The 23,715-nt window shown below is 39.4% G+C and overlaps 1 protein-coding gene across 5 annotated transcripts in view; it reads right to left on the reverse strand.

Moving 5' to 3' along the window:
• Window positions 1-23,715, reverse strand: part of COL6A6 (collagen type VI alpha 6 chain) — a 136,959-nt gene that overhangs the window by 76,213 nt on the left and 37,031 nt on the right. For 4 of the 5 annotated variants that reach the window (XR_010410559.1, XM_064588005.1, XM_045903803.2 and 1 more), the window contains exons 7-19: window positions 22,468-23,043; window positions 19,399-19,968; window positions 14,211-14,554; window positions 14,049-14,127; window positions 10,163-10,317; window positions 7,702-7,794; window positions 6,399-6,452; window positions 6,098-6,145; window positions 4,569-4,640; window positions 4,456-4,482; window positions 4,100-4,144; window positions 3,957-4,010; window positions 2,613-2,675 (exon numbers count right to left, since the gene is read on the reverse strand). Coding sequence is in view for 4 of the 5 variants with exons in the window: in XM_064588005.1 (XP_064444075.1) it covers window positions 2,613-2,675; window positions 3,957-4,010; window positions 4,100-4,144; window positions 4,456-4,482; window positions 4,569-4,640; window positions 6,098-6,145; window positions 6,399-6,452; window positions 7,702-7,794; window positions 10,163-10,317; window positions 14,049-14,127; window positions 14,211-14,554; window positions 19,399-19,968; window positions 22,468-23,043 (2,180 nt within the window). In the remaining variant the exon portion in view is untranslated. The remainder of the gene's footprint in view (window positions 1-2,612; window positions 2,676-3,956; window positions 4,011-4,099; window positions 4,145-4,455; window positions 4,483-4,568; window positions 4,641-6,097; window positions 6,146-6,398; window positions 6,453-7,701; window positions 7,795-10,162; window positions 10,318-14,048; window positions 14,128-14,210; window positions 14,555-19,398; window positions 19,969-22,467; window positions 23,044-23,715) is intronic. The other variant, XM_064588002.1, reaches the window with a different exon arrangement.

The raw sequence follows: 23,715 nt of genomic DNA on the forward strand, positions 1-23,715 counted from the left end.
AAGATTATTTTCTACAATTTCTGTTTTAAGTTTAAATATTTGTCTGTTAAGTTCTCCAAGCAGGGTATACCTAAATCACAATATTAGAGATTGTATTTTGGCAAAAAAAGGAAAAGGAAAATAATGTAAAGTCCAAAATCTTATTCCACTGGATGTATAAATAACTTATCGAGGTCCAACTCCAAACTATTTAATTGAAGAGATGGCATTAAAAAGTCATACGCTAGCATATTCTACAGAATAGAATATCCTAGTTGTTTGGTCAGTCTGAATATGATCTGTCCAGTCTTTCAATTTTTTTCTATGCAACTGGACAAAAGAACATCTAACACAAATTTATGATTCAACATGGGCTTCTAATGATATGTTTTAGAATCATGAACCTTACTACACTCTGTAGCTCAAATGATCTGGTTCAGTTTTCTCCCCAGTATTACATGAGATGACATGAGATTTTTAAAAATGGGAAATTCCAAATGGCCACACTAGCTGTCACATGATTGGAAGTTCTGTCTGAATAAGCACAGATTTTCAGGAATTTGTGCCATTTGTATGCATTCCTACGAATAATCTGATCATGTGTGGGTTCTATTTATTCAATCAATCTTGCTCTCCCCAATTTTTCCTGAAATAGTAACCCATAAAAACCACACGTAAAAAGACTCAGAGAACTGTCTTTGATTTGAGATGTATACTCCCAAGAGGGTGGGAAGAATCATCATGCATTAAAAAACTAAAATTAGTATCGTGACAAGCAGCACATCACAGAAGTTCTAGTGGGTTGAATTTTCAGCCATCTCAAAGTCATAGAACCTTAAAAAAAAAAACCGTCTTACATTATTCAGATTCTTCTGGAAGTGTTAAGTAATCATACAATTTGGCAGACAATTAGGGGGGATTCTGACCAAAGTACATGGCAATTTTATAGCAGTATCCCAAGGAAATTTTTGGCCTTCATATATAGATGACTGAAAGGTCTTTGAACTACTATTTATTATTTTTATTTATGGATACTTTTTTATTTCTAACTAGATACTTAGAAGTTGTTTCAAAACTCTCAGGTCATCAGACTATTATCAGAAAACATCACTTATTAAACAATGTAGTCTTCAAGAGCAAATTCCTCTGCTTTTAAAATAGTTATCTTCGATGTATACCTAACATTTATATTTCTCAATATATTGCACTAAATTCTTTCTCTGACCAATCCATTGATAACTCCTCCTCCAATATACAAAGTCCTGTGAGTTTCCCAGTTGCCCCACATCCTTATCGGCACTTGTTATTGTCAGTTGTTTTTTTTTAAATTAGCCATTCTGATGTGTGTATGCAGTACATGCTATGGTATTTTGCTGGTGGAAGTGTAAATTAGTACAGAGTTTTTTGAAAACTGGCTTAAAAGGCTTAAGCTTAATGAGACTGAACGAACTATTGTCACCGACAACTATGTGGATGAATCTCACAAGCATAAACTTGAGCAAAAGAAGCCAGAAACAGAAGAGTGTATCCTATATGATTCTACTTACTTAAAGTTCAGGGATATTGGTAAAACTAATTTATGGTTTTAGGACAGTGATTACCTTTGGGAGAGGCTGGTAGTGATTGAATTAGACATGGGGGGCAATTTCTGGGATGTCCCATTTCTTTACCTGGGTGGTGATTACACAGGCACATTTACATTCATCAAGCTGTGCATTCGTAACATGTGTACTTTTCTGATGTTACAGTTCAAAACTAAGTTCTAGAATAATGCCCAGCATAGTGATTATAGACAATACTGTATCATATGCTTCAAAGTTGCTAAGAGACTAGACCTTAAATGGTCTCATCACAAAAAAAGAAATGATAATTCTGTGACACGATACAGGAGTTAGCTAACCCTATGGTGGTAATCATATTGCAGTATATAAATGTTACCAAATCAGTAGCTTATAACAACTTAAATTTACACCATGTTCTATGTCAATTATATCTCAGTAGAAAAGTTTAATTAACAAACCTAAATCCTAATTCGTTAAGATTTTGGAGACTTACTTTTGTGTGGGTGGGGTGATGGAAGTCCTATAGTACTGATGTTTCACTGGACTTGGCATATCCCCTACACTGGTGTGGGTCATGCCTATTTCGCCAGGTTATATCCAGGAGAGCAGGCACCTTTGTGTCATAGGTTTTGCCTGAAACGGTTCTAGCTGGCTTGGATTCACGAAAATTAAGTTCATATTCTTAACTGATAAAGGCTCTTGGGGAATGGAAGAAAAGAGATGGCTTTGTTTCTTCCACCCTATCCATATTTTGAGGTACTCAGAGGAAGAGAATGGAAGGGACTAGAATTCCTTCATGGCTCTGAAGCACAGTAACAATTCTGAATATGTATTCTCAAAAAACAAATGCACCAATGTCGGACAAGATCTTCTCACTGTCCATGCTCATTCCATAGATGAAGAGGGTCTAGCACAAGGGAAATGCTTTTAAAATTCCACAACAGTTGTGCTTGTGATGATCTAAACTCAGGATTTCTATTGTAGTAATGTAAAGTGGGGCTCTCTTCTTATCAGAAGCTGATGGCAACCAAGCCCTGTTTAGCTCACAGCCCACGCAGTGCCAGCACTTACAGGGTCTCCTCGCTGGCCCTTTGCACCTTGGTCACCAGAAACCCCTCGCTTTCCTGGGCTTCCCTAAAGATAATACAAATCAGAAGAAGGATAAGAAAAGAATTAATAACATTAGTAAAAACAAAGAGCTTATCTTCTCCCTCATTTGAATAATTAAAATTTTTCTACTAGAGTTACTATTTTTTTAAGATTTTATTTATTTGAGAGAGAGAGAGAGAGAGAGAGAGAGAGATACCCAGAGAGAGAACACAAGCATGGGGAGTGGGAGAGGGAGAAGCAGGCTCCCTGCAGAACAGGGAGCCTGATGTGGGGCTCGATCCCAGGACCTGAGATCATGACCTGAGCCGAAGGCAGGCGCTTAACCATCTGAGCCACCCAGGTGCCCCTAGAGTTATTTTTAAGCTGGACAGATGGACAACCAAAAAATAGTTTCAGGCATCACGTAAATAATTTAAGAGTGATCTCAATTATTTACCACAGGGAGGAAGTCTGTGTTCCAGACACATTTGTTGTCTTAGTTTTTACAGCTACTTTATAAACCAGGTGTTGTTTGTAGATTTCTTTTAATGAAGCAGCTGAGATTCAGAGACATTATCCATTTTCTCCAAGGTGGTTGTATCAGCTAGAAACTGGGTTTCTGACTCAGCTGTTCACACCCCAAAGACAGACAAAGTGGATGATGGAAGTATGGCTGCTGTTGGTGTCTGTTCTAAATGGGAATGAGTGGCAGACGCTTGCGGTGTGCTGCCCCACCCTACAGACCCTTGTTAACACCCTGCTGCCATTCTTAGTGTGGTAGCTGCTTTTCATTAATGGCCCTAATTCTTTACTTCTGTATCTATGCCCTTTGCCATGTGACTCTGTAATGCTTTCCAGTTGTCCCGAGTTTGGCCATGACTGAATCTGGCCGACAGAAAGAGATGGAAGTGTTGCTGTGCGAGCTCCAAGTCTAGGCCTTAAGAGACCTTGAGAGAACCTGTGTGTTTCTACTTGCTCCCTTGTGCATCTGCCATGGCCATGAAAAGGTGGCGGAAAACAAAGCCAGACAATGCTTCCTGGTCCTAGGAGGAAGATAAGAGACATGTGGAATAAGGCTGTCAGCCAACCTACAGACACCTGAGCCAAGATCAGCCATGCTTAGCCTAGACCAGGGATCTGGGCTACAAACCTCAGACACATAGGAAATAAATGTTTATTGTTGCATGCAGTTGAGGTTTTGTGATTGTCACAAAGCAATTTTGTGGTGCTCACTGACTGATACATTTAGGGTAGCTGTTTTACTCTGTTAGTCACACCTCTAATTGCCAGGACATTTTTCATGTTGTCTCTTTATTGAATCCCTACCTGGGATCCTTCATCACCCTTTTCTCCTTTTTCTCCGGGAAGACCACTCTCACCCTAAAAAACAGAAGAATAAACTCAAATTTCCATTTTCTTGATGAGAAATAGTTCAGAAGGGCCTTTTTGGGACAAAGAGAAGGCTCTACCTGTTCTCCATTTAATCCGCCAATTCCACTTCCTCCAAGTTCTCCCTGAAAAGACAGATGTGATCAGAATAGAGTGTATTACACATTTAGGTGGAAAGAAGTCAGACCCCAAACAAAAGTCTAGTTTTGTCTTTCATATACAGCCTAGTCCTGAGTAATAACAAAGATTACCGAGTAATAGAAACTGTGAACAAATAATACACATTGCCTGCAATAAAAAACAAGAATAAGCGGCTGGTAATAAAGGAAGATCCAGAGAAACTTCATTTGTATGATCTACTGTTTAGTAGTTTCAAAAAATGAAAATATTTCTAGATAAGAGATGGGCAGATAAATGGATACCATTGGTACCATACCTCCTGTCCATTTAGTCCCCTGTTTCCCTGAAAATAGAAAGGACAGTAGTGGTTAGTGTGAGAAAGTGGAATTAATGTTGGAAAGACTGATCAATGCCTAATGCAACCCTTACCTTAGGACCTTTGGCACCATGGCATCCCTTAGTACCTTGCTCTCCCACTGGTCCATTGGTTCCTCTGTCTCCCTGAGAAAGAGAACATACCTAGATGAGCCTTTTCCATTGTACTCTGGATTCTTAGAAATTTTACAAGTTTTGTACTGGAAAAAAATGTGTAACTGCTCATGGTTTACAATCCAGAATTCATGCTTATTAAACCTGAGAATGGAAGTAAATCAGAACTACTCTGATGACAACCCTTTGCTTTGGATCCCACCTGGATACTGCCCTAGGTAGGGTGGTATCTAAATAAAACAGACATACAAACAAGTGGCAGCTAAAATTATTCTCAAAATTTCAGCAGCGATTCCAGGAATAGATAATGAAGAATTGGTGAGGCACCAGAGAAGGATGCTCTAGGTATGATCTAACTAAAATCTAAGCATGATTTCCAATCCAAAATCCATATTCCTTCTCTTTCTTTAACCAAATATCATTCCTACAATCCTTGTCTTGGTTACCCCACTAGTCTGTGTAGTCTTGTGATCTGGAAACAAAGAGATCATCCTCTGCTTCTCTCTCCCCAGGTCACAATTACTTACATTCATCCTCTTTAACATACCCCCTTATACTGCCCCCAACTAAGATTAGGACTGCTTTGTCCTACACCTACTACTGCAAGGCTTCTACCTGTAACCCCTGCCTTATTAGCATCCATACATTGCCTGAGTATGGTTTCTAAATCCATGCCCCCATTATTTTTACTCCTGTGCTTAATATCATCCAATGACTGCCCATCAACTGGAAGATACCAAATCTTCTGTAGGATATTCAAGATTCCCAGTTACTCTGGGTCTTGCTTGCCACGTAACCTCCTCACTGTGTCCTGGGTTCCAACCATGTTGGCTATGTGCCATTCTACACACACACACACATACACACACACGCACACAAATTCTCTGACTCAGTCACATACCTTTGAACACATTGTTCTCTCTCTAGTAATATGTTCTCCCCCACAAACTTTGCCTGAAGAAATATCTATTTGTGCTTCAGATGTCTGCCCAAGCATTACCCCTTGTTTGCAGCCTTCCCCTCCCAAGCCTTAACTACTACCAAGGCTGTTAGGTATTTGCTCTGCTATGCTTTGCCACAATGCACCTCATTGTAACATTGGAAGAGTCGTTGTGTTTAGCAGCTGGAAGCATGGTTGTCTCATTTGCCTTTCCACTTGTCTGAAGTTACCTGAGATAAGAATCATATTTTTTCTTTTCCTTATTTTTTATTTCTAGGGTCTAGACACTGTGCCTGAAACATGGTAGAATGCCTTAATATATATTTGTTAGATGAATACATGAGTGGAGAAGTTCACTTATTATGGTAAATGGTAAGATGCTCAATATATAATTGTTAAAGGAATGCACGGATGGAAGGAAGAAAGGAAGAAGGATGGATGGATGGATGGATGGCTGGATGAATGGATGGGTGGATGGACGTGAGAAAGAGTGGAGGTCCTTGATAAATAATGTGGGGAGTTGGTTTACCTGTGCAAAATGGATCAGGAAGGGGGAAATGGCAGTGATTTGAGTCCCCTGGTGAAAAAAATAACTTTCGCATTAAGTTCATTGTGCAGCGTTGGTGAACAGCCAAAGAGGAGACAATAGGTTAATAAACCATTATTGACCACCAGAAGCAAAGCCCAGTGAGAATTAGAAAAGACCTCAGATTTTGTACATGAATTCTTAGACTCTGACTTTTCTTGTTTCCTTCTGAATTGACACAAACGATTTCCTTTTGCAGATATGTTCTCAGGAATAAATAGAGGTGAAATAAACCTTGACTTACAGCAACACCTTCCTCTCCCAGATAGCCCTCACTGCCTTTAAAACCTGGGAATCCCTGGAAATAAGGAAACAAAGAATGCATTAGAACTCCACAGACCAAAAACCAAAGGTCATCAAGCAAAAATCTTTAACTATAGTTTTACTTTATGTAGGATTACAGGAGTTTGAAAAAAAAAAATAATCCTCCCCCCACAACCTAGGCTGTATTTATACACATAAAAATAAATGTAGTTTTGAAACAAGTATCCAGATAGCTCAAGGGTGTGTGCATGTGTGGATCATAATGCTGTCCATAACCCTCTCTGGGGTTATATATAGTGCTGGAATATTTTTTCTCAGTCAAACCTTCAAGTGAACACAGCTATATTTGCCCTTGACAGACTAGAATTACCCTCTTTTCTTAAAAAAAATCTCTTTTAGGATTTATGCTACACATAGAAAAATAGACCACACACATTTCTTTTCATTCTTTCTGAGCCCGGCTTATTTATTTATTTATTTTTTAAATCTACCATTCTCCTTCCATAAAGTTGAAGCATTCAGGAAATAGTCCGAAAATTTTCTTCAGAGACACAAACATGTTGATTTGGGAGTTATGGTGCTATCTACAAATTATTCACAAATCAAACACACATGTAAACAAGCAGTATTGAAATTATTAAACACATCCATAGTATGTTTGTACATATTTTAGCACTTAGCATATTTTAGCATGCTCCCAAATCATATATTTTTTTATAAGAGTACATAATTTTTTGGGGGTTAGGAAATACATAAATCTACTTTTGGCTACTGTTTTATGATTGGCATTTTTGTGCATACATCTGTGATATTTTTGGTCTGGCTAAAGCTGACTGAAATGTTGCCACATCTTCTGTGAGGACAGGGTGAGCTGACCTAATTTGCTTGTCAGCAGACTACCCAAAACATACCCTACTTCATTTAAATGACTCTGCAGTCATTAAAAATGGGAATTGAAAGGACACTGATATTCAAGAGGTTTTCATTATTCAACACAGAGATCACCGTTGATTTCTGGGTGTCGTTGTCATCCCTGCTGGAACACTAGATAATCAAGGATCTTGGCAGTTGTCCCTCCTGACACTTGTATTGAAAGTTTTTTAGAAGACTCCAATTTAGAATGCCAAGGGAAAGCCAGGCGTATCTAGTTGTCATGGAGAGTAAGTGGTTACCTCAAAGGCTCTATCTAGAAGTTAAAATCATCCTTTATTTCCACCTAACCCTATGTCTGAAAGACATACTACATTCAAATAAGGTGAGCCATAAATCTTAACTAAAATCACCTTTTTCCCCGGTGGTCCAGGATCCCCCATTATGCCATCCCCTCCAATGCACTTGCAGAATAAACAGCAGCACGTCCTTTCAGCAACATTAACCTTGGGGAAGAGTAAGAAATACATGACATTGGGTGGCATTCCTTCCCAAATCACACATACACGCTCGATGGTGTCATTCAGACTTCTTCCACAGTTTCATTATTCCCCATTAAAGTAACCATGCTCCAGAGAGAGTGCATGAGACAGTCTTTAGCTGCTATCCTTCCTTCTGTGGTCTGCATTCTCCACCCTATGATAACTTCAAATCAACTCAAAGAGGTTTCTTTTATTTTTTAAATTTAAATCATAGGTAGTTAATATACAGTACAATATTGGCTTCTGGAGTAAAATTCAGTGATTCATCACTCACAGACAACATCCAGTGCTCATCATAACAAGTGCCCTCCTTAATCCCATCACCCATCTAGCCTATCCCCCCACCTCCTATCAACCCTCAGTCTGTTCTCTGTTAAGAGTCTGTTATGGCTTGTTTCCTCAAAGAGGTTTTTGTATCCTCAAAATGCTATTAGCTTAGCCATGGCCAGCTTAGTGCATACTAATTTATTAATGTGATCTCTTGATCCCACCCCATCCCAGCATTGACCATGGTGTTGCTGATTACCTTATATAATTCTGCCCCCAATAATTTTGTTCAATAAAATGAATGCTGTTTTCTCCTTTCCCTATTTTGTGAAATCTTTGCATGCTAAAGGATTTAGACAGTGCCCGATGTCATAGTGCTTAGAATGGAGTCCAATGGTAAACACTTCCAGAAAAGTTTTTGTGACAGGATTTCAAAAACACCAACTACATACTCAACATTTCCAAAACCCTTGCTGTAGAGGATGGGGGAATGGGGAGAAGATTCCCCTTTATACCTTGGCTGAAAAACCATATTATATATTGAAAAATATCAGTGAATTTTATCCTGACTAGGTTCATATTCCACTGCATTTCTACAATTAACCCACAAGATTTATTTTTAGGAAAATTTGCAGTAAACACCATGCTTGGCCTTGGTGGGGTAGAATCACTCTTTGTGTTGAAAAGTTTCCCATCAAAAATCTAGTGTGATGAAAAATGAAAATATTTTGTCATAATAATCATTTAGCAATTGTGCTTCTGGGTCTATTATATAATGTTCCTTTTCAGCCATTAGAAAAAAATTTTCCCCTAAAAATGTCAGAAAAACCAATAAAACTTGAAATGTGTGAAATCAAATAACAAACTGGATTCTTTGATTTTATATTAGATAATACCAATTTTCTTCAGATCACTAAAACCCTACAGCATTAGATCTTTTATTATTAATGTTAAAATTGATCTATTTCTAAAATTAAGTTTTTCTTTGATAATCTAGCATTGATGTGATATTGAAACACTGACAGGCTTGTTTTGAGGAATAACTTCCTCCCTCTATGAATTACCAATACGAATTTCAAAGACAGGGGAAAAAAATAGTAGGAAAAAAAGGACCTTTTGTAAAAGAGACACAGTCTTCCCATGTAGAAAAAGCAATTCCAACAAAACTTCCATATTCTTGAAGTAATTATTTTCACGTAATTACTACACTTAACAAATGGTGTTTAAACATCTATTTATATACACATTCTACAGGTGAAAAATAGTAGGAGCTAGCGTGTTATTGGAAGGTGTCTTGATGTGATTACAGAATTCATAAATCATAAGCAAATGAGAGATCATTAGCCAGTTATTAAGGTGAAAGTGGTGCCACATAATCTGGTAACCCTTCACCACTCTAGTTTGAATCCTTGTACATTTCTGAAAGAAATAGGACTAGGCTGCACCCATGTAGACATTAGGTTCTAAAAAGAGTTCACAAGGCAAACACTGCAGTCAAGACATTGACAAAGCTTTTGATCGCACATGCAGTACAACATAGGAGGAGGTCCATCATCATGTTGCTCTGTTCTTCCTCCAATATCGGGGCAGGTTCCTCTTCCTTTGGTTGAACTCCAAGTGCAATCGGCTCTCCTTTACAAGCCATGTTGCAGGGAAAATACACATCTTAAACACGAGTATTATACTCACTGCAGTGAGCTGTGACACTTAGGATCCACAAGGGATGTGAAAACCAGCTGGCTGAGGGAGCAGTGGATTCACCCTGTCACCTCAGATTCCCTCCAGTGCTTACATTCAGTGACTGTAATTCGGGCAGGATCATAGGTGCTATAAATTTCTTCCCTTTTTTGCCAAGCATATTAATTAAACGTGCTTTGATGTCTCTCTACCATATTACATTTTTTTTTCAAAACACCTTCTTATTTAGGCTGTTTACTAATTCAGAAAAGCCTTTTTCTCACACCCAAGTGAACAAAATTAGTCCAAATTCATAAGCATAAATACTAAATCTATATACAAAACAAATAGAAAATTTAAACTCACCAGCCTTTTCTAAGTAACTTACCAGTTGCTTTGACAGTCGGCTCCCAAGGTCCCTCATTCCAATAGTGAGCTGGATCCTGTACTCAAACCCTTTCCCGAATTCAATGTAGAGAAGATCAGCCAGGTCACTTGAATCGGTGGCTCCATCCAGAGCAACAGTTATGAAGGCATTCAGGCCTATCCAACACAGTTTACAATTCTCTGGGTAAGGTGGTTTTGGCTATTTTAATCTTTTTGCATATGTATCTAAATTGTTATTCTAGGAAAACAGTAGCAAGAGGAACACTCATTTTATTGTCTACTTCCCCCAACCATGCAATGTAAAACTGACAAGTGACAAGACTATCATCAGAGAACAAAAGGAATTACATTTTTCAAAGCTAATTAAATTGGAGGCAGGGGATATTACAACAGAACTTCCAGTTCCTGGATGACTTGAAGTGAGATATAATGATTTAAAAAGGGTCCATAGAGTATACTAAGATACAGAAGAACTGATATGTCAAGAAAGCAAATGTTCCAAATTTTTGCCATTCAAAGGGGGATCCTTGGACAGCAGCACTTACATCACCTGGGAACTTCTCAGAAATACAGAATTATCTACAGAATCAGAATCTGTATTTTAATAAAATCACCACATGACTTATATGCACATTAAAGTTTGAGAAGCACAGCTATAATGACCTCTTAAGGATTTGAGAATCCAGTTGGAATTAGAGTAAGAGACTGTAAGACCATAAGAGACCTCTTGTCAGGCAGTTAGAAACAAATGACACATAATCATCCAGAGCTGTAGCTCATAAACTTTGGAATTTTATAGACCATTATAGACCAGAATATTTCAAAGAAATCTGTAAGGGACTAACAAAGGGTTTTGACTTACTTAGCAAAGTATTAATTGATACAAACATGAAATTATAAAGTACTGATTGATATAAACATGAAATGATACCAGTAATAATCCTGGCAATCCTTATGGTGGAGGTAACCGCAGCAACAACTGTGCTCTCATTTATTAATAGTTACTATGTGCCTGGAAGTCAGTTAAGTGCTTTCCATGCATTAGCTTACTTGTAAGCTACAAATCCAAATGTATGGATATGTAGAATTATAGCTGTATTTTACAGATAAGTGAACTGAGGCTTGGAAAGGTTATTTGACTGGCTTGAGTGGTATTTTTAGTTTTTCACCTCCAAAGCCTACCATCAAAAGACATTTTTATAACAAAAGTATACTAAGGACATAATCAGAGTAAACATCAGTCCTAAAATTGAATAAACTTAGCTTTATTGGCATAAGTTTCCTCATTTCATTATGGATGAGTGAAGACATCTTTAGATGGGACTTGGAAGCCAATGGACTAGAACAAGGAAATGTTCACAGACCCGAGAGTTAAGAATGTTTTCTAAGTGTATGTATGATTCTGAATGAATGATTTTGGGTGAGAGGAAGAAGAGAATGAGGAGAATAAAGTTTCAGGGACATATTGGGGAGGCTCAAGTTCTAGGAGAGGAAAACAGAGAGGTTGGCTAAAGTGGAATAAATGAAGAAACACCAAAGAATAGGGTGACCAACTTGTCCTGATTTACCAGGACTTCCCTCATTTTAGTGTTGATATCTCTGGCTTCTCTCAAATAAACAAGGTGTTAGTCACTCTTCTAGGAATGAGAATGACAAGAAGAAAAGGGACGGTGGAGTGGGCTGGGATAGACAGTGAGGAATGCTAAGCTCATCAAAAGAGTTTACTGATCAAGAGAAGGCATGCTAATAGATCTATTTATAAGGGGGGAAATCTCACATCTGATTTTTCTTGTAAGTTCCAAGAAATGTAAAAATGTAAGAGTTATGAGAACCATGGGATTGTTGATCTGCAGCAAATAATGCATATAACTATTATTTGTAACTGCTTTCCTCAGGATGGGGAACTCTGATCCTGCTCCTTTCAGACTCATCCAATAATAAGTCAAAAGATCTTAAATACAATTCCTAAAAATAAATTAAGAAAATATTTCAAAAATTGAAAGAGTGTAAGAATCACCGAGAAGACTCTAGAGCACTAGATTTAAAGAAACTAAATGAATTCAAACCCCAATCCATGTGGATTAGTTAAAAAGCCACATCCACCATTGAGTATCCTTTTCTCCAGGTCTCCTCTTGTCTCATGATGAGTGCACAGTTTATACATATAGATACCTGGCCCCAAATTAGGGAGGCTCTCCTAGGTTACTGGATCATAGGGCCAAGCATCAACTGAAATCATATATGCTTAAACATGGGAAGCCAGAGCTAGGGGTACTCCTTGTCCATATTGAGAACCATTTAACACTTTTCAAAAAACATTATGGTCATCATCCCTTCATCTCTCCCATTCAGAGATTCTGAATTTTTGAGGATATTAAAAATCTAGCTTCTGAAGTTGAAACTCATTTAATAGTTTTTCCTTGGGAGTTGGGAAAAAGATGGTTGGTCTTAGAAATCTGGGTGTTCTGAGGGAAACTTCCTGGAGAAAACTCTTATGTTGTGTGCAGAAGATACATCTTTTTCACCACAAAAGAAAAGCTTAAATTATTTAAGAAAAAAAAAAAAAACCAAAAAACAAAACCCTACCCACCCAAATTAAGCACTCTAGGGTCTTATTCTCAGTCTTCATTAATATCTCCACTGTAGATCATAAAAAAAACGCCAAGACTTGAAAGAGTAAAAAGAAAGCAGCTTTAGCAAATAAAGGGCAAAATAAAAAGTCTTACTTTTCAGCTGTAAATATAGCTAATTTTGCAATTTGTTTAAGATTGAGGAGACAGAACAGAACAGATCCCCCTAGCTTCTAGTAGCTAACCTGGGAGCAACCTAAGCAACTGTCTTAGGCCAGGTTCTCCAGAGGCAGAGCCTGAGAAAGGGATTTGGATGCATACAATTTATTGAGGAAGCACTCGTTGAAGAAGGGGTAAAGAAAGCAAGATAGGGCAGGGGAAGGAGCTGAGCAAGATAGTGTTTCAGCTGAAGACTAGCTTCAGCCTGATCCCATGGGGAACTCTGGAACATAATTATACCACAGAACTGGTGCCATTTTGAGGTAAGGTCCAATTCCATGTATTCTACCTGCTGCCTAGGGGTGGGGTAGGGAGTAACCTTCCAGGTGAATGGCTTCCACTGGTCGACAGCAATTCTTCAGAGAAAGGAGAACCTGTGAGTTTCTAGCAGTGAAGAGTCACAGTAGCTGGAGGATGGGGGAAACTACTCGGAAAGGGGGCACCAATAGCATCCATTTACAGGAAAGTATTTCTATTCTTAGTCAAACCAGAACATGTGGGTTCATTTTTCTTCCACTGACCCATATTTTGTAAGAACTGACAATAAGTCAGACTGGGCATTTGTTCCTAAAGCAAAAAGCCCAGTGCCAATGCTTTAAAAACTCCTAAGCACCATAGTTGGCCATCTGTGGTCTGAAGGAAGGAACTAATTAGAAAACTCCAAAATATGAGTAGACTTGTCCAACAATGCCTGAGATTCTGGAAACTTTAACAGTGTCAAAAGAAAATAATCCAATTCTTCTATTCCTTGGTCAAGGAGAAATACGCTGTTCACTTCTGCAGACCCTAAAGAAGTAGCAATATTAGATAATGTGGGCCAAGGGATACAGGAATATTCTCCAGGAAAGCTTAGGAAGAAGACATACAGTGTTAGGAGGGAAGGGGTAGGACTTAATATTCAGTGCTGTTTCACATACATAGTGTAAGAAGAAAAAAGTAGATGCCAGAATGTTCTGAGAGCTCATTTGCTCTCCCAAGTGCATATTGGTGGACAAATTCAGGGTTATTTGAGTGCTTGAAAACTTAAGAGCCAGAATTGAGTTCTGAGGTTATAAACTCAGTAAACACTCCTTTCCCACTCTTCCCCATGCTCAATACCTTCTTTTCTAAGTTCATCAGATTTTTGTTCAAGCTTTTCGATGTCATCATCCAATCCATCTGAAAATAAGAGAACCACCTAGGAAAGTATTCAAAAAGAAAATTGAGTAAAAAGGATGTCATCGCAACCATAGACCAGCAGATAAAGTAAAACCAGCTTACCTTTCCTCGAGCAGCTGATTTATTCTGAAATGCATCCCATAGAGAACTCAAGAGGTTTGCGTTGAGAAGAGATGGTCCTTTAACTGTTACATCCTTCAAGCTGTTCAGTATGTTTTCACTATAGATCTCAAACTTGGGTGAATATTTTTTCATGGCATTGGTCACTTGAAAAGCCACGCTAACTTGAGTCTCTGTGCCCACCTCACAGCTTACCCCATTGAGGGAGCTGATGGTACGTAAGAGGTCTTGAAGGTAGGTTTCTATCCAAGACTGACCTTCAAGCAAAGTCTGCCCTTTTTCATGAGTTGAGATGTCAAATCCCACCACAATGTCCACAAAACAATCTAGGGTTCAAGGGAAAAGTATATCTTATTAGATCAGCAAATACCTTTATTTGTTGGCTTGTTTGCCATATCTGAATCAAGGTATTTGAAATTCTTATTTTGATTCCATTTATAAAGTTGGAAAACAAGGAAGAACATGACTGAATAAAGGAAGAAGCTTAGAATCACTCTTTTATAACTGGTAAAAGTGTAAGTATAGAATATTTTTTTAAGCTGGTATAAAATCTAGATGATTTTGTAACAAAATTCTGAAAGACTTTATTGGGGCCACTGAAAAAGCCACACAAAATCATTTAAGTATCTAAAGTTATATGTGGAAGTGTTAATAGTCTGAAAGAGGAAATTCATACCATGCTACTTACCAATTGAGGTCACTTGACAAATATTAAATTATAACTACAAGGGAAGTATAAAAATATTCAAATAGTCATTTAGAAAAAAATAAATCACAAGAGACTTGTCTAAAGGAATGACTGTGATGATTTCTCTCTCTAAAAACAATCTCTGATTCTTCTTTTCTGAGTGGATGTTAGAAGACAAAAAGAAAAAGGAAAAAAGAAAAACTACAAGAGATCCTTTGGCATCTTGCTTAGTTTATGTCAAAGATGGCATTCCCTTCAGGGCTCAGGCACTCAGGAAGCTGAAGCCATTGCCATTTGGAGATTTGGTAAATACCTAGAGAGGTTTCCCATTTAGAGTGCTTTGCTTTTATCCTTATTAGGGCCAGGGACATGTTAAGCATTGGAGAAACTAGAAGGGGCTTGATAATTTAAGCTGAGCCTCCTAAAGGGGAGATAATCAGAGGAGGATAAAATGATAGTTCATATGCACTCTTCTTTCCAGAACTTTTAGGTTGGCTAAAAACTTCAAATTTTCCAGCAAATTCAGTTGGATACAAATTCAGCAAATCCAGCAAATTTAACTAGCTTGCTTGGTTAAAAAAAAAAAAGGCAGGAGAAGGTGGGAGGAAGAATATGTATTTTTAGTTTGCTTTGTTCAGATAAGCAGTTTTTCAGATAGCTGTTGTGTGGACAAATGCCCACCTATACTGCCTCCAGACACACTGGTCAGTTGTACATTTGCAAGTCTTTGAAATCAAAATGTCACTTTCCAATTTTTTTTTAAAGATTTTATTTATTTATCTGAGACAGAGAGAATGAGAGAGACAGAGAGCACATGAGAGGGGGGAGGGTCAGAGGGAGAAGCAGGCTCCCTGCCGAGCAGGGAGCCCGATGCGGGGCTCGATCCAGGGACTCCAGGATCATGACCTGAGCTGAAGGCAGTCGCTTAACCAACTGAGCCACCCAGGCACCCTTTCCAATTTTAAAATAAGGGCCAGTAGCTTGATTCACTTTTTTCACCACTCCCTTGTTCCCTGATTCCCATTTAATGAGAAAAGAGCTGGGTGAGGGAAAATAAATCCTTATCTGATAATCAATTTTCACCATGACATTTCAGGTAAATCAATGTTATCAAAACATCTGAAAGGTGGGTTTTCTTTAGTTTTTCTTTATTTCTTATTTTGTCATAGGAACTTTCTTAGAAAAATCTCTTCTCTGATATTTGGAAAGGGAGATGAGGAGAAAGAAACTGGTCAGAAGGAAGCATCAGAATATGTCCTTTCCAAAATTCCTCTTGAATCAATATCCTATCATTTCAATCTTGAGACTGTTGAAAAACGAACAGTGGCAGAAATGCCAAAATGTCATTGAGTGATCCTGGGAACTGTCCCCTCTAAAAATTTGGTGTTTTAACTTTTTGTCTAGATTAGCAAATAAGTTCCCTGTGTTTATTTAACTAATTCAAATTGAAAAGTTATTCCATAATAATGTGATCAAAGGAATAAATGTGAGGAACAAATCCGCAGTTGGCAGCCACATGTCTAAATACAATTAGACTAGGCCATATTAATCAAGTGGACTCTCTTGGAAGGAAGGGTCTTACCAACTCTACAGAGACATCTGCCCTCAAATCAGGAGCCCTTCAGAGCTAACAAGAGGCAAGGATGGTTTTGGAAGTGAGCTGGGGAGAAGGCTAACACTGGATTTCCAAGAGAAATAATGAAGGATTAACCTAGGATAGCAGGAGGGGGAATTGAAAAATGGCGATAAATGCAGTGCAACTTGAGAAGGGAGTCCACAGCACTGCTGTGGAGGGTGATAACAAGGAGAAGCAAAACTAGTGTTTTGAGTGTTTGACTTGTCCTCACAAACCACAGTGTGGAAGTCTGGATGGGGAGAGGTCTTTAAGTGGGAAGGCTCCATGTTTAATTTTAGTCATGGACTGGCCAAGACGCTGCTACTGCTAGGTAACTTTTGGCAAGTCTCTTAACCTTTCTGGGCATTAATTTTCCTGTTTATAAAAATGAGATTATATAGTCCAAAATAAAAAAACAACAGAACAGAGTGGATTGGACTAAGCAGGTAGTCTGACAGTTCCCTGTCAGACTTAAAGGTGGGTTTTAATTATCTGATTTACAAAGTCCATAATTAGAGTTGATGATGGGGCAGATTCTTAGAATTAAGAAATACTGTCAATCGGGCTCCCTGCTCAGCAGGAAGCCTGCCTCTCCCTCTCCCACTCCCCCTGCTTGTGTTCCTGCTCTAGCTATCTCTCTCTGTCAAATAAATAAATAAAATCTTAAAAAAAAAAAAATACTGTCAAGAAGGTAGGATATATCAGTAAGATTAGAAAAAATTTCTCAAATACTTTAAAGGGGAAAGTTGGGCTATTGGCAGTTACTGGTTGGGATAAGAGAGAAATTTGTTTGGGGCTTTTGAAAGAAGGGGTATCTTAGATGAAAAAAAGAATGATCTAGAAAATAGGTAGTGTAAGAGACCCAGTTTATGTATTTCTCAGATTTGCTACCTCCTCTCCACCCAATCCAGGACTTGGACATTTACCCATTGGATAGCCTCAGCTGCCACCATCATCTGGTCTCCCAAAAGTATGCAGGGGGTGGAAACCAGGCTTTGTCATGGCCTCCATCATCCTCAGGGCAGGAGGGCCAGGATGACTCTGGTTCCCATGTCCAACCCAATTGAATTCATGGGAATTCTGACTCCTTCTACCACTTCCAGTCACAGATATAATTCACTGTGTAATTTCCTCTAAGTCATGTAAGAGGAGGTCTAAGAGAGAACTCAGAGATGAGACAAGCCTAGAAATTCTAAAGAATGAACCACAGGATGACACACTGCTCTCTCTGCAAAGGAGAGGTGACCACATTGAGGGGCTGTAACTTCTAGTATTTACTGGGGCAACTGATACGTAATTGTTTCCCATGGAGCTGATATGCCCACATGTAAGAAGGAGCTATTGTGGACTCCTTTGATCTCCTGTCCAAGGCGGCTAACTGGAGGACCAAAGAGATGGCAGCAGAATAAAGCTGAGGGCATCACCAGATGCCCAGAGGCTGAGGAAGGCATAAGGGAACATCTGGAATTGAGACATGTTTACCTTTCTCAAAGGAACTATGGTTGAGAGATCCCCTGCCAAATGTGGAGGGCAAGAGGGAAAGTCTTTGGAAGACCCATGAATGGATCCAGATTTAGATATGGGCTATTGTCACAGAAAACCAATTCTTGCCAAGCATCATCAAGTAAGAAATTTTCTGTACTTCTTTAGCTCTTCTCCCTTCCCCAACCCATTCTGGAACCACGGCTAGCAACAAGAGGGCAGGACCTAGGAGAAGAGGGTAGAAGTGAAAGGTGGGCAACAATGGGTAAAATGCCAACCACGTGAGATCTCCTCTGTCATGGCCAGTGAGCAGACTGTGGGAGGCTGGGAAAGTGGAGTAACCTTGAATGAAGTTTTTAGTTTTAATGGTTACCTTTAGATAGACATATTAATCACCAAGAAAATGTTCACTTATTTCCTGAAAGTGACTAGGGTCAAAGGAAGAGCTGGCCCCCATGAATAAATTTAATGGATCAGTGGTAGACAAAAATGAAGTGACTTTACATTGAGTAAGCATGACACCTGGGATGTAATTATAAAGTTTAAATGCACATTTTCTCATTTAATCTTGACAATGATCTTTGAACTAGGTGCTGCTATTGCTCACATTTTATAGATGAGAAAATTAAACAGAAAAGTTAAGCAACTTGTCCAAGAAAAAAATGGCCATCGAACAAGGCTTGGTAGCCAGGCTGTCTGTCTCCAGAGCTGCCTCCTAGCAACCAGATAGCTTTCCTTGTCCTGGTGAAAATCTAGAGTTTCTGTTTACCATAGATAGTTACACAGAACCACAGCCAACCCATTGGGCACATCTACAAAAATAGGAAAAAAATCATCCTTCTTTCAAGATTTTTCCTTCCATCTGTTGGAAAATGTCAAAATAGACTAACTTTTAAGAAGGTATTTACTAACTTCTACAGTAAAGTTTCATAATAAAGATCTAAATCTTCAAGGCTCTTCATCCTTTATACACCTGCCACAGCACTTGGCAGCCTGAAGGCCTTATTGCCAGGCAACCAAAACCTGTCAAATTGTTTACTTCTTTGAGACAGGGTCTCCAACCTCTGAAACCAATGAGATTGTAAACAATGGCCTTTTCCTCATGCCACAGCATTCCCATTTGCAAAGTGGGCATGGGCTCCGGAGCGGGGGTGGGAGGGGGTGGAGGATGGGGGCTGGTGTGTGAGACAAAAGGCTCTCAGATGTCCTGTTTTTCAATCCACAAGTCACAAAGAAATACTTAATGACCGTGAAAAGTTCAATCTGAAATCTAGAGGCACAAATCTAAATTCTCCTACCAGCCCCTGGGGATGTAAACAGAGATTGAGGAGAATGTCAGCAAAGACAGGGAAGGAAAAAATATGAAGGGCACATTAAATACTTACTGCTCTCACCCCCCGAGGTACAGATGTTGCGAACTATCCTTTTTTTGACCTTTGTCAGTTCATCAAAGTTATGAACCGTTAGCTTCTTATCTGCAGTCCCGGTGATCTGAATGAGCTGCTGATCATCCACGTCCCCAATGCCCACAGAGTAAATGTCAATACCTTTGTGTCTCAGGTCTTCAGCAGCCTGGGCCACCTCATCTTGGGACTGGCCATCTGTGAGGACCAGCAACACCTGCGGGGTACCTGCATTTATGCGGCTGCCCATGTCTGGCTGGAAGTAATGCCCCACGTGCCGGAGTGCAGCGCCAATGTGTGTGTATCCAAAGATCTGCTGGATGTTTCCAATCTGAAATGATATCTCCTCTTTGCCTATGAAAGTACCCAGTGGAAATTCTGGCCGATAGGTATGGCTAAACTGAGCAGCACCTATACGTACTCTGTTGACACTGACATCAAAGTCTTGAACAACAGATGCCAGGAATTCCTTCATCTTCTTGAAGTCATCTGGATGAATGCTATTTGAACCATCCATGAGGAAAACAAGATCTACTTTTTCAATTTCACAATCTACAAAGAAGAGGAAAGGGAATAACAACAACAAAAATCGGGTTATTTTTTCTTTAACTTGGCAAGTGCAGATTATGTGTTTGTAGCTATATAGAAATGATATTTCTGAAGACGGTTTCTTATCATATGCCATCCAGTGGTCACATTAATTGAGAGGAAATAAAAACAATCAGTTCATAAAGGCACAAACAGCTCACACATCCCTTTAGGTCTCTCTTGGGATTTCCATTTGGTCTTTTTTTTTTTATTTTTTAAATTTTATTTTATTATGTTAGTCACCATACACGTTCCATGATTCCTTGTTTGCATATAAGACCCAGTGCTCCATGCAGAACGTGCCCTCTTTAATACCCATCACCAGGCTAACACATCCACCCACCCCCTCCCCTCTAGAACCCTCAGTTTGTTTTTCAGAGTCCATTGTCTCTCATGGTTCATTTGGTCTTACACCATTTTCTTTTCAAAGATGCCAGAGAAATGGGGGTGGTGCCACAGAAAACTCATTCTTACCTGCAGTGTGGCCTCAACCCTTCCAGAAAGCCCAGTGATAGTGGTAGCACAGCAAGAGAAAACAAAAGAGCACACATCCACTTAGAGACTCAAACAAAAAGACAGATGGTCTGTATGATTCACTTGGCCTCCCTGGCTAGTTTTGCCAAGCAATACTTTCCTGATTATTTTTTTTTTAAAGATTTTATTTATTTATTCATGAGAGACAGAGAGAGAGAGAGAGGCAGAGGGAGAAGCAGGCTCCCAAGGAGCAGGGAGCCCGATGCGGGACTCGATCCCAGGACCCTGGGATCATGACCTGAGCTGAAGGCAGACGCTTAACCATCTGAGCCACCCAGGCGCCCTACTTTCCTGATTATTATTAGGGCGAACTGAGGTTTTAAAATCATGCCTTCCAGCCTATATCTTGTCTGTTTTCCTCTCTTTCAGCTCCCTTGCTGGTGCATATAGGCAAAAATATGTACTTGAGAAAAATATTTTTGGGCAATGCAATATAGTTTAGAGATGCTTCCTTTGTATTAATACAACAAATACAAAACAAAAAGAATAAGACCACTGCCAATGAATGAGTTATGCTTGGCACATGCTCATGTGTGTTCTGGTAAACATTACCATTTCCTTGAATTCCCCCAGAGATCTCACCATTGACTTAATTCTTGTCAGCCTAAGATTAAAGGTATCAGAGATTCCTGCAGTCAAGATAAGCAAGGAAGAGATAAAGAGAAATATGGTAAATCAGTTAACTCATTAAATTCTTGTTTCAGTTTCAAATAAGGGAAATAAAGCACTTTTTTTTTTCTAACACACCCAAGGGAGAACTTCCAATACAAAAATTCAAGGTCAACTTTTGCATTAGGCTTAAAAAGGACAGATCGAATTTTAGACACAGGCCAACAGAAGCTAAGAGCTGTCCCAGTTTTCAGTGAGACCCAAACAGATTTCATTAGTTTTATGAAAGAAAAAGGTAGGAGCTGTCTTCTAAGGAGGCAAGACATATGAAAGCCAGAAAAGTTAAATAATTTTTAAAAAGAACTATACCCAAGATGTTGGAATCCTGGATTAATAGCAATTCATCTAATAATACTTAGTTATTTTAGTAAAACACACCTAAATAAAACATACTAAGGAATTTTTTTAAAAAAGATTTATGTGACAGAGAGAGTCCGAGAGCACAGGCAGGGGGAGCGGCAGGTGAGGGAGAGGGAGAAGCAGGCTCCCTGCTGAGCAGAGAGCCAGATGCAGGGTTCCATCCCAGGACCCTGGGATCATGACCCAAGCCAAAGGCAGACACTTAACTGACTAAGCCACCCAGGCGCCCCAGGAATTTTTTTTAATAGACCATAGTGTCCCTTTAAAACAAAGGTGTAGAGTGGCAGCTGAATAAATGAATGAATGACCACATACATACATAAATGTGGCAATGTAATCTCTAGCTGCTGAACTAGAAACATGGGGCAAAGGAAGTCCACTGTGCTCTGCTCTAGAAACATCGGAGTCTGGAATAGTGTGTTTAATATCAGGCTCTGTGTTTTAAACAAGCTTCTGCTGTTAATAGGCAAAGGGACTGGGATCTTCCAGCCTGCAGGACAGAGGACTTCAGGCAATGACTGCTGGTTCTTAGGAAGAGGTGGAATTGGATTTCTTGTGTGAGAAGTGGGACAAAGAACCAGTGGATGGAAAGGATGTGTAAAACAACTTTGTGTTCTGAGAAACAAAGCCTGCTCAAAAATGGTGAATTCCCCATGATTAGAAGAGTTTAGGCAATGAGCAGGAAAGTTGTAGGAGGTATTCCTCTTTGGGGAGGAGGCCCAATGAAATGTCCTTGAGATCCTTCTAACCCTAAGATTCTATAACAATGGGAAGTTCTAGGACGATTGGTGCTCCTACTCTCCTCTCTGGAGAACTTGCTCCAAAGGGCTATTGCTTTTGGTTTCTCCCTAACTTGGACCTCTGCTGATAATCAAGAAAAATTTAACTGACAAATCTTACCTACTTTTGAAGAGTTACATACGCTGGCTGACACATCTGAAAATATTCCCTTCAGGCCTCCAAACGTCTCCACAAAGAAGTATTTGTCACTCGATCCTGCCATGGCTAGCAGCTCCACGGGATTAGCACCAGCAATCCCCACGGCCAGGACAAGAATGCCTTTGTCCCTCAAGGCCTTGGCTGTGGCATTGAGCTTATCAGCATCGTGGGATTCCCCATCGGTGATCACAATGAGGACTTGGGGGACCCCTTTGTGCAGACGGCTGCCCCCGGCTTCAGTGAACATGTGGTCTGAGAAGCCTAAGGCCTCGGCGGTGTAAGTATTGCCCCCCATGGGCTGGTCCTTCTGGAGCACCGAAATCACCTCCCATTTTGTGCCAAGGTCACCCAGATAAAACAGCACCTCTGGGTCATCAGCATACTTCAGAGCCCCAAACCGGACCTGATTCTTGCCAACATCAGCTTTTTTCACCAAGTCAACCATAAAGTCTTTCATGATACTATATTCATCATGGTCAATGCTTCCAGAGCTGTCAATTACAAACACAACATCCAAAACTTCTATCCTCTTGCATTCTAAAAGAGGAGGAAAAAGGAAAACCACATGAGATTAGCTTTAGACATCATGGGAGACTCTTCTTCCCACGCCTGTTTTTTTAATTACCAGAGTCTCGTCTGCATGGGATCAAGCTGTACATTAGAATGTCCATTCCCTGGGTAACAGACAATACACATAGTTTGTGCTGCCAGTATGTAGAAATAGTAAGGTAAGCTTTTAGGACAAGGCAGACATGAAGCCTACTGTAGGGGGTAGGAGGGGGGCAATAGTCACAGGATCATAGGAATAAACACTTCAAATGCTTTGGACTAAAAAGGAAAAAATAGAATTCTGTAGAAATCTCCTGTATAAATAGTTTCTTCAACATGTGCTTTCATGTACACAAATTCTTTTTTTTTTTAAGCCCAGGGAGATTTTATTCTTAAAATAAACCTTCGGGAAATGACCACATGAAAATGAATTTGGCAACACTGTATATTTTTCCCAGTTTTATGATAGCTAATTCTTCAAGGTTACATTTTCTCCCTTTTTAACTTTCCTGAACATTATCTATTTTCATTGTTGGGCCTCATCATAGAAATAAGCCCAATTCACACTTGGCCTAACTCAGTGGTCCTAGCATGACACACCTGTTAACTTTTCAAACTTTGGGTCAATGACATGGAAAAGTAAAGCAGGAAAGACCCCAT

The sequence above is a fragment of the Mirounga angustirostris genome, unplaced genomic scaffold, assembly GCF_029215605.1.
Source record: "Mirounga angustirostris isolate CCGP_5_RB_7025 unplaced genomic scaffold, mMirAng1.0.hap1 SCAF_1, whole genome shotgun sequence".
In the NCBI taxonomy this organism is placed as follows: domain Eukaryota; kingdom Metazoa; phylum Chordata; class Mammalia; order Carnivora; family Phocidae; genus Mirounga; species Mirounga angustirostris.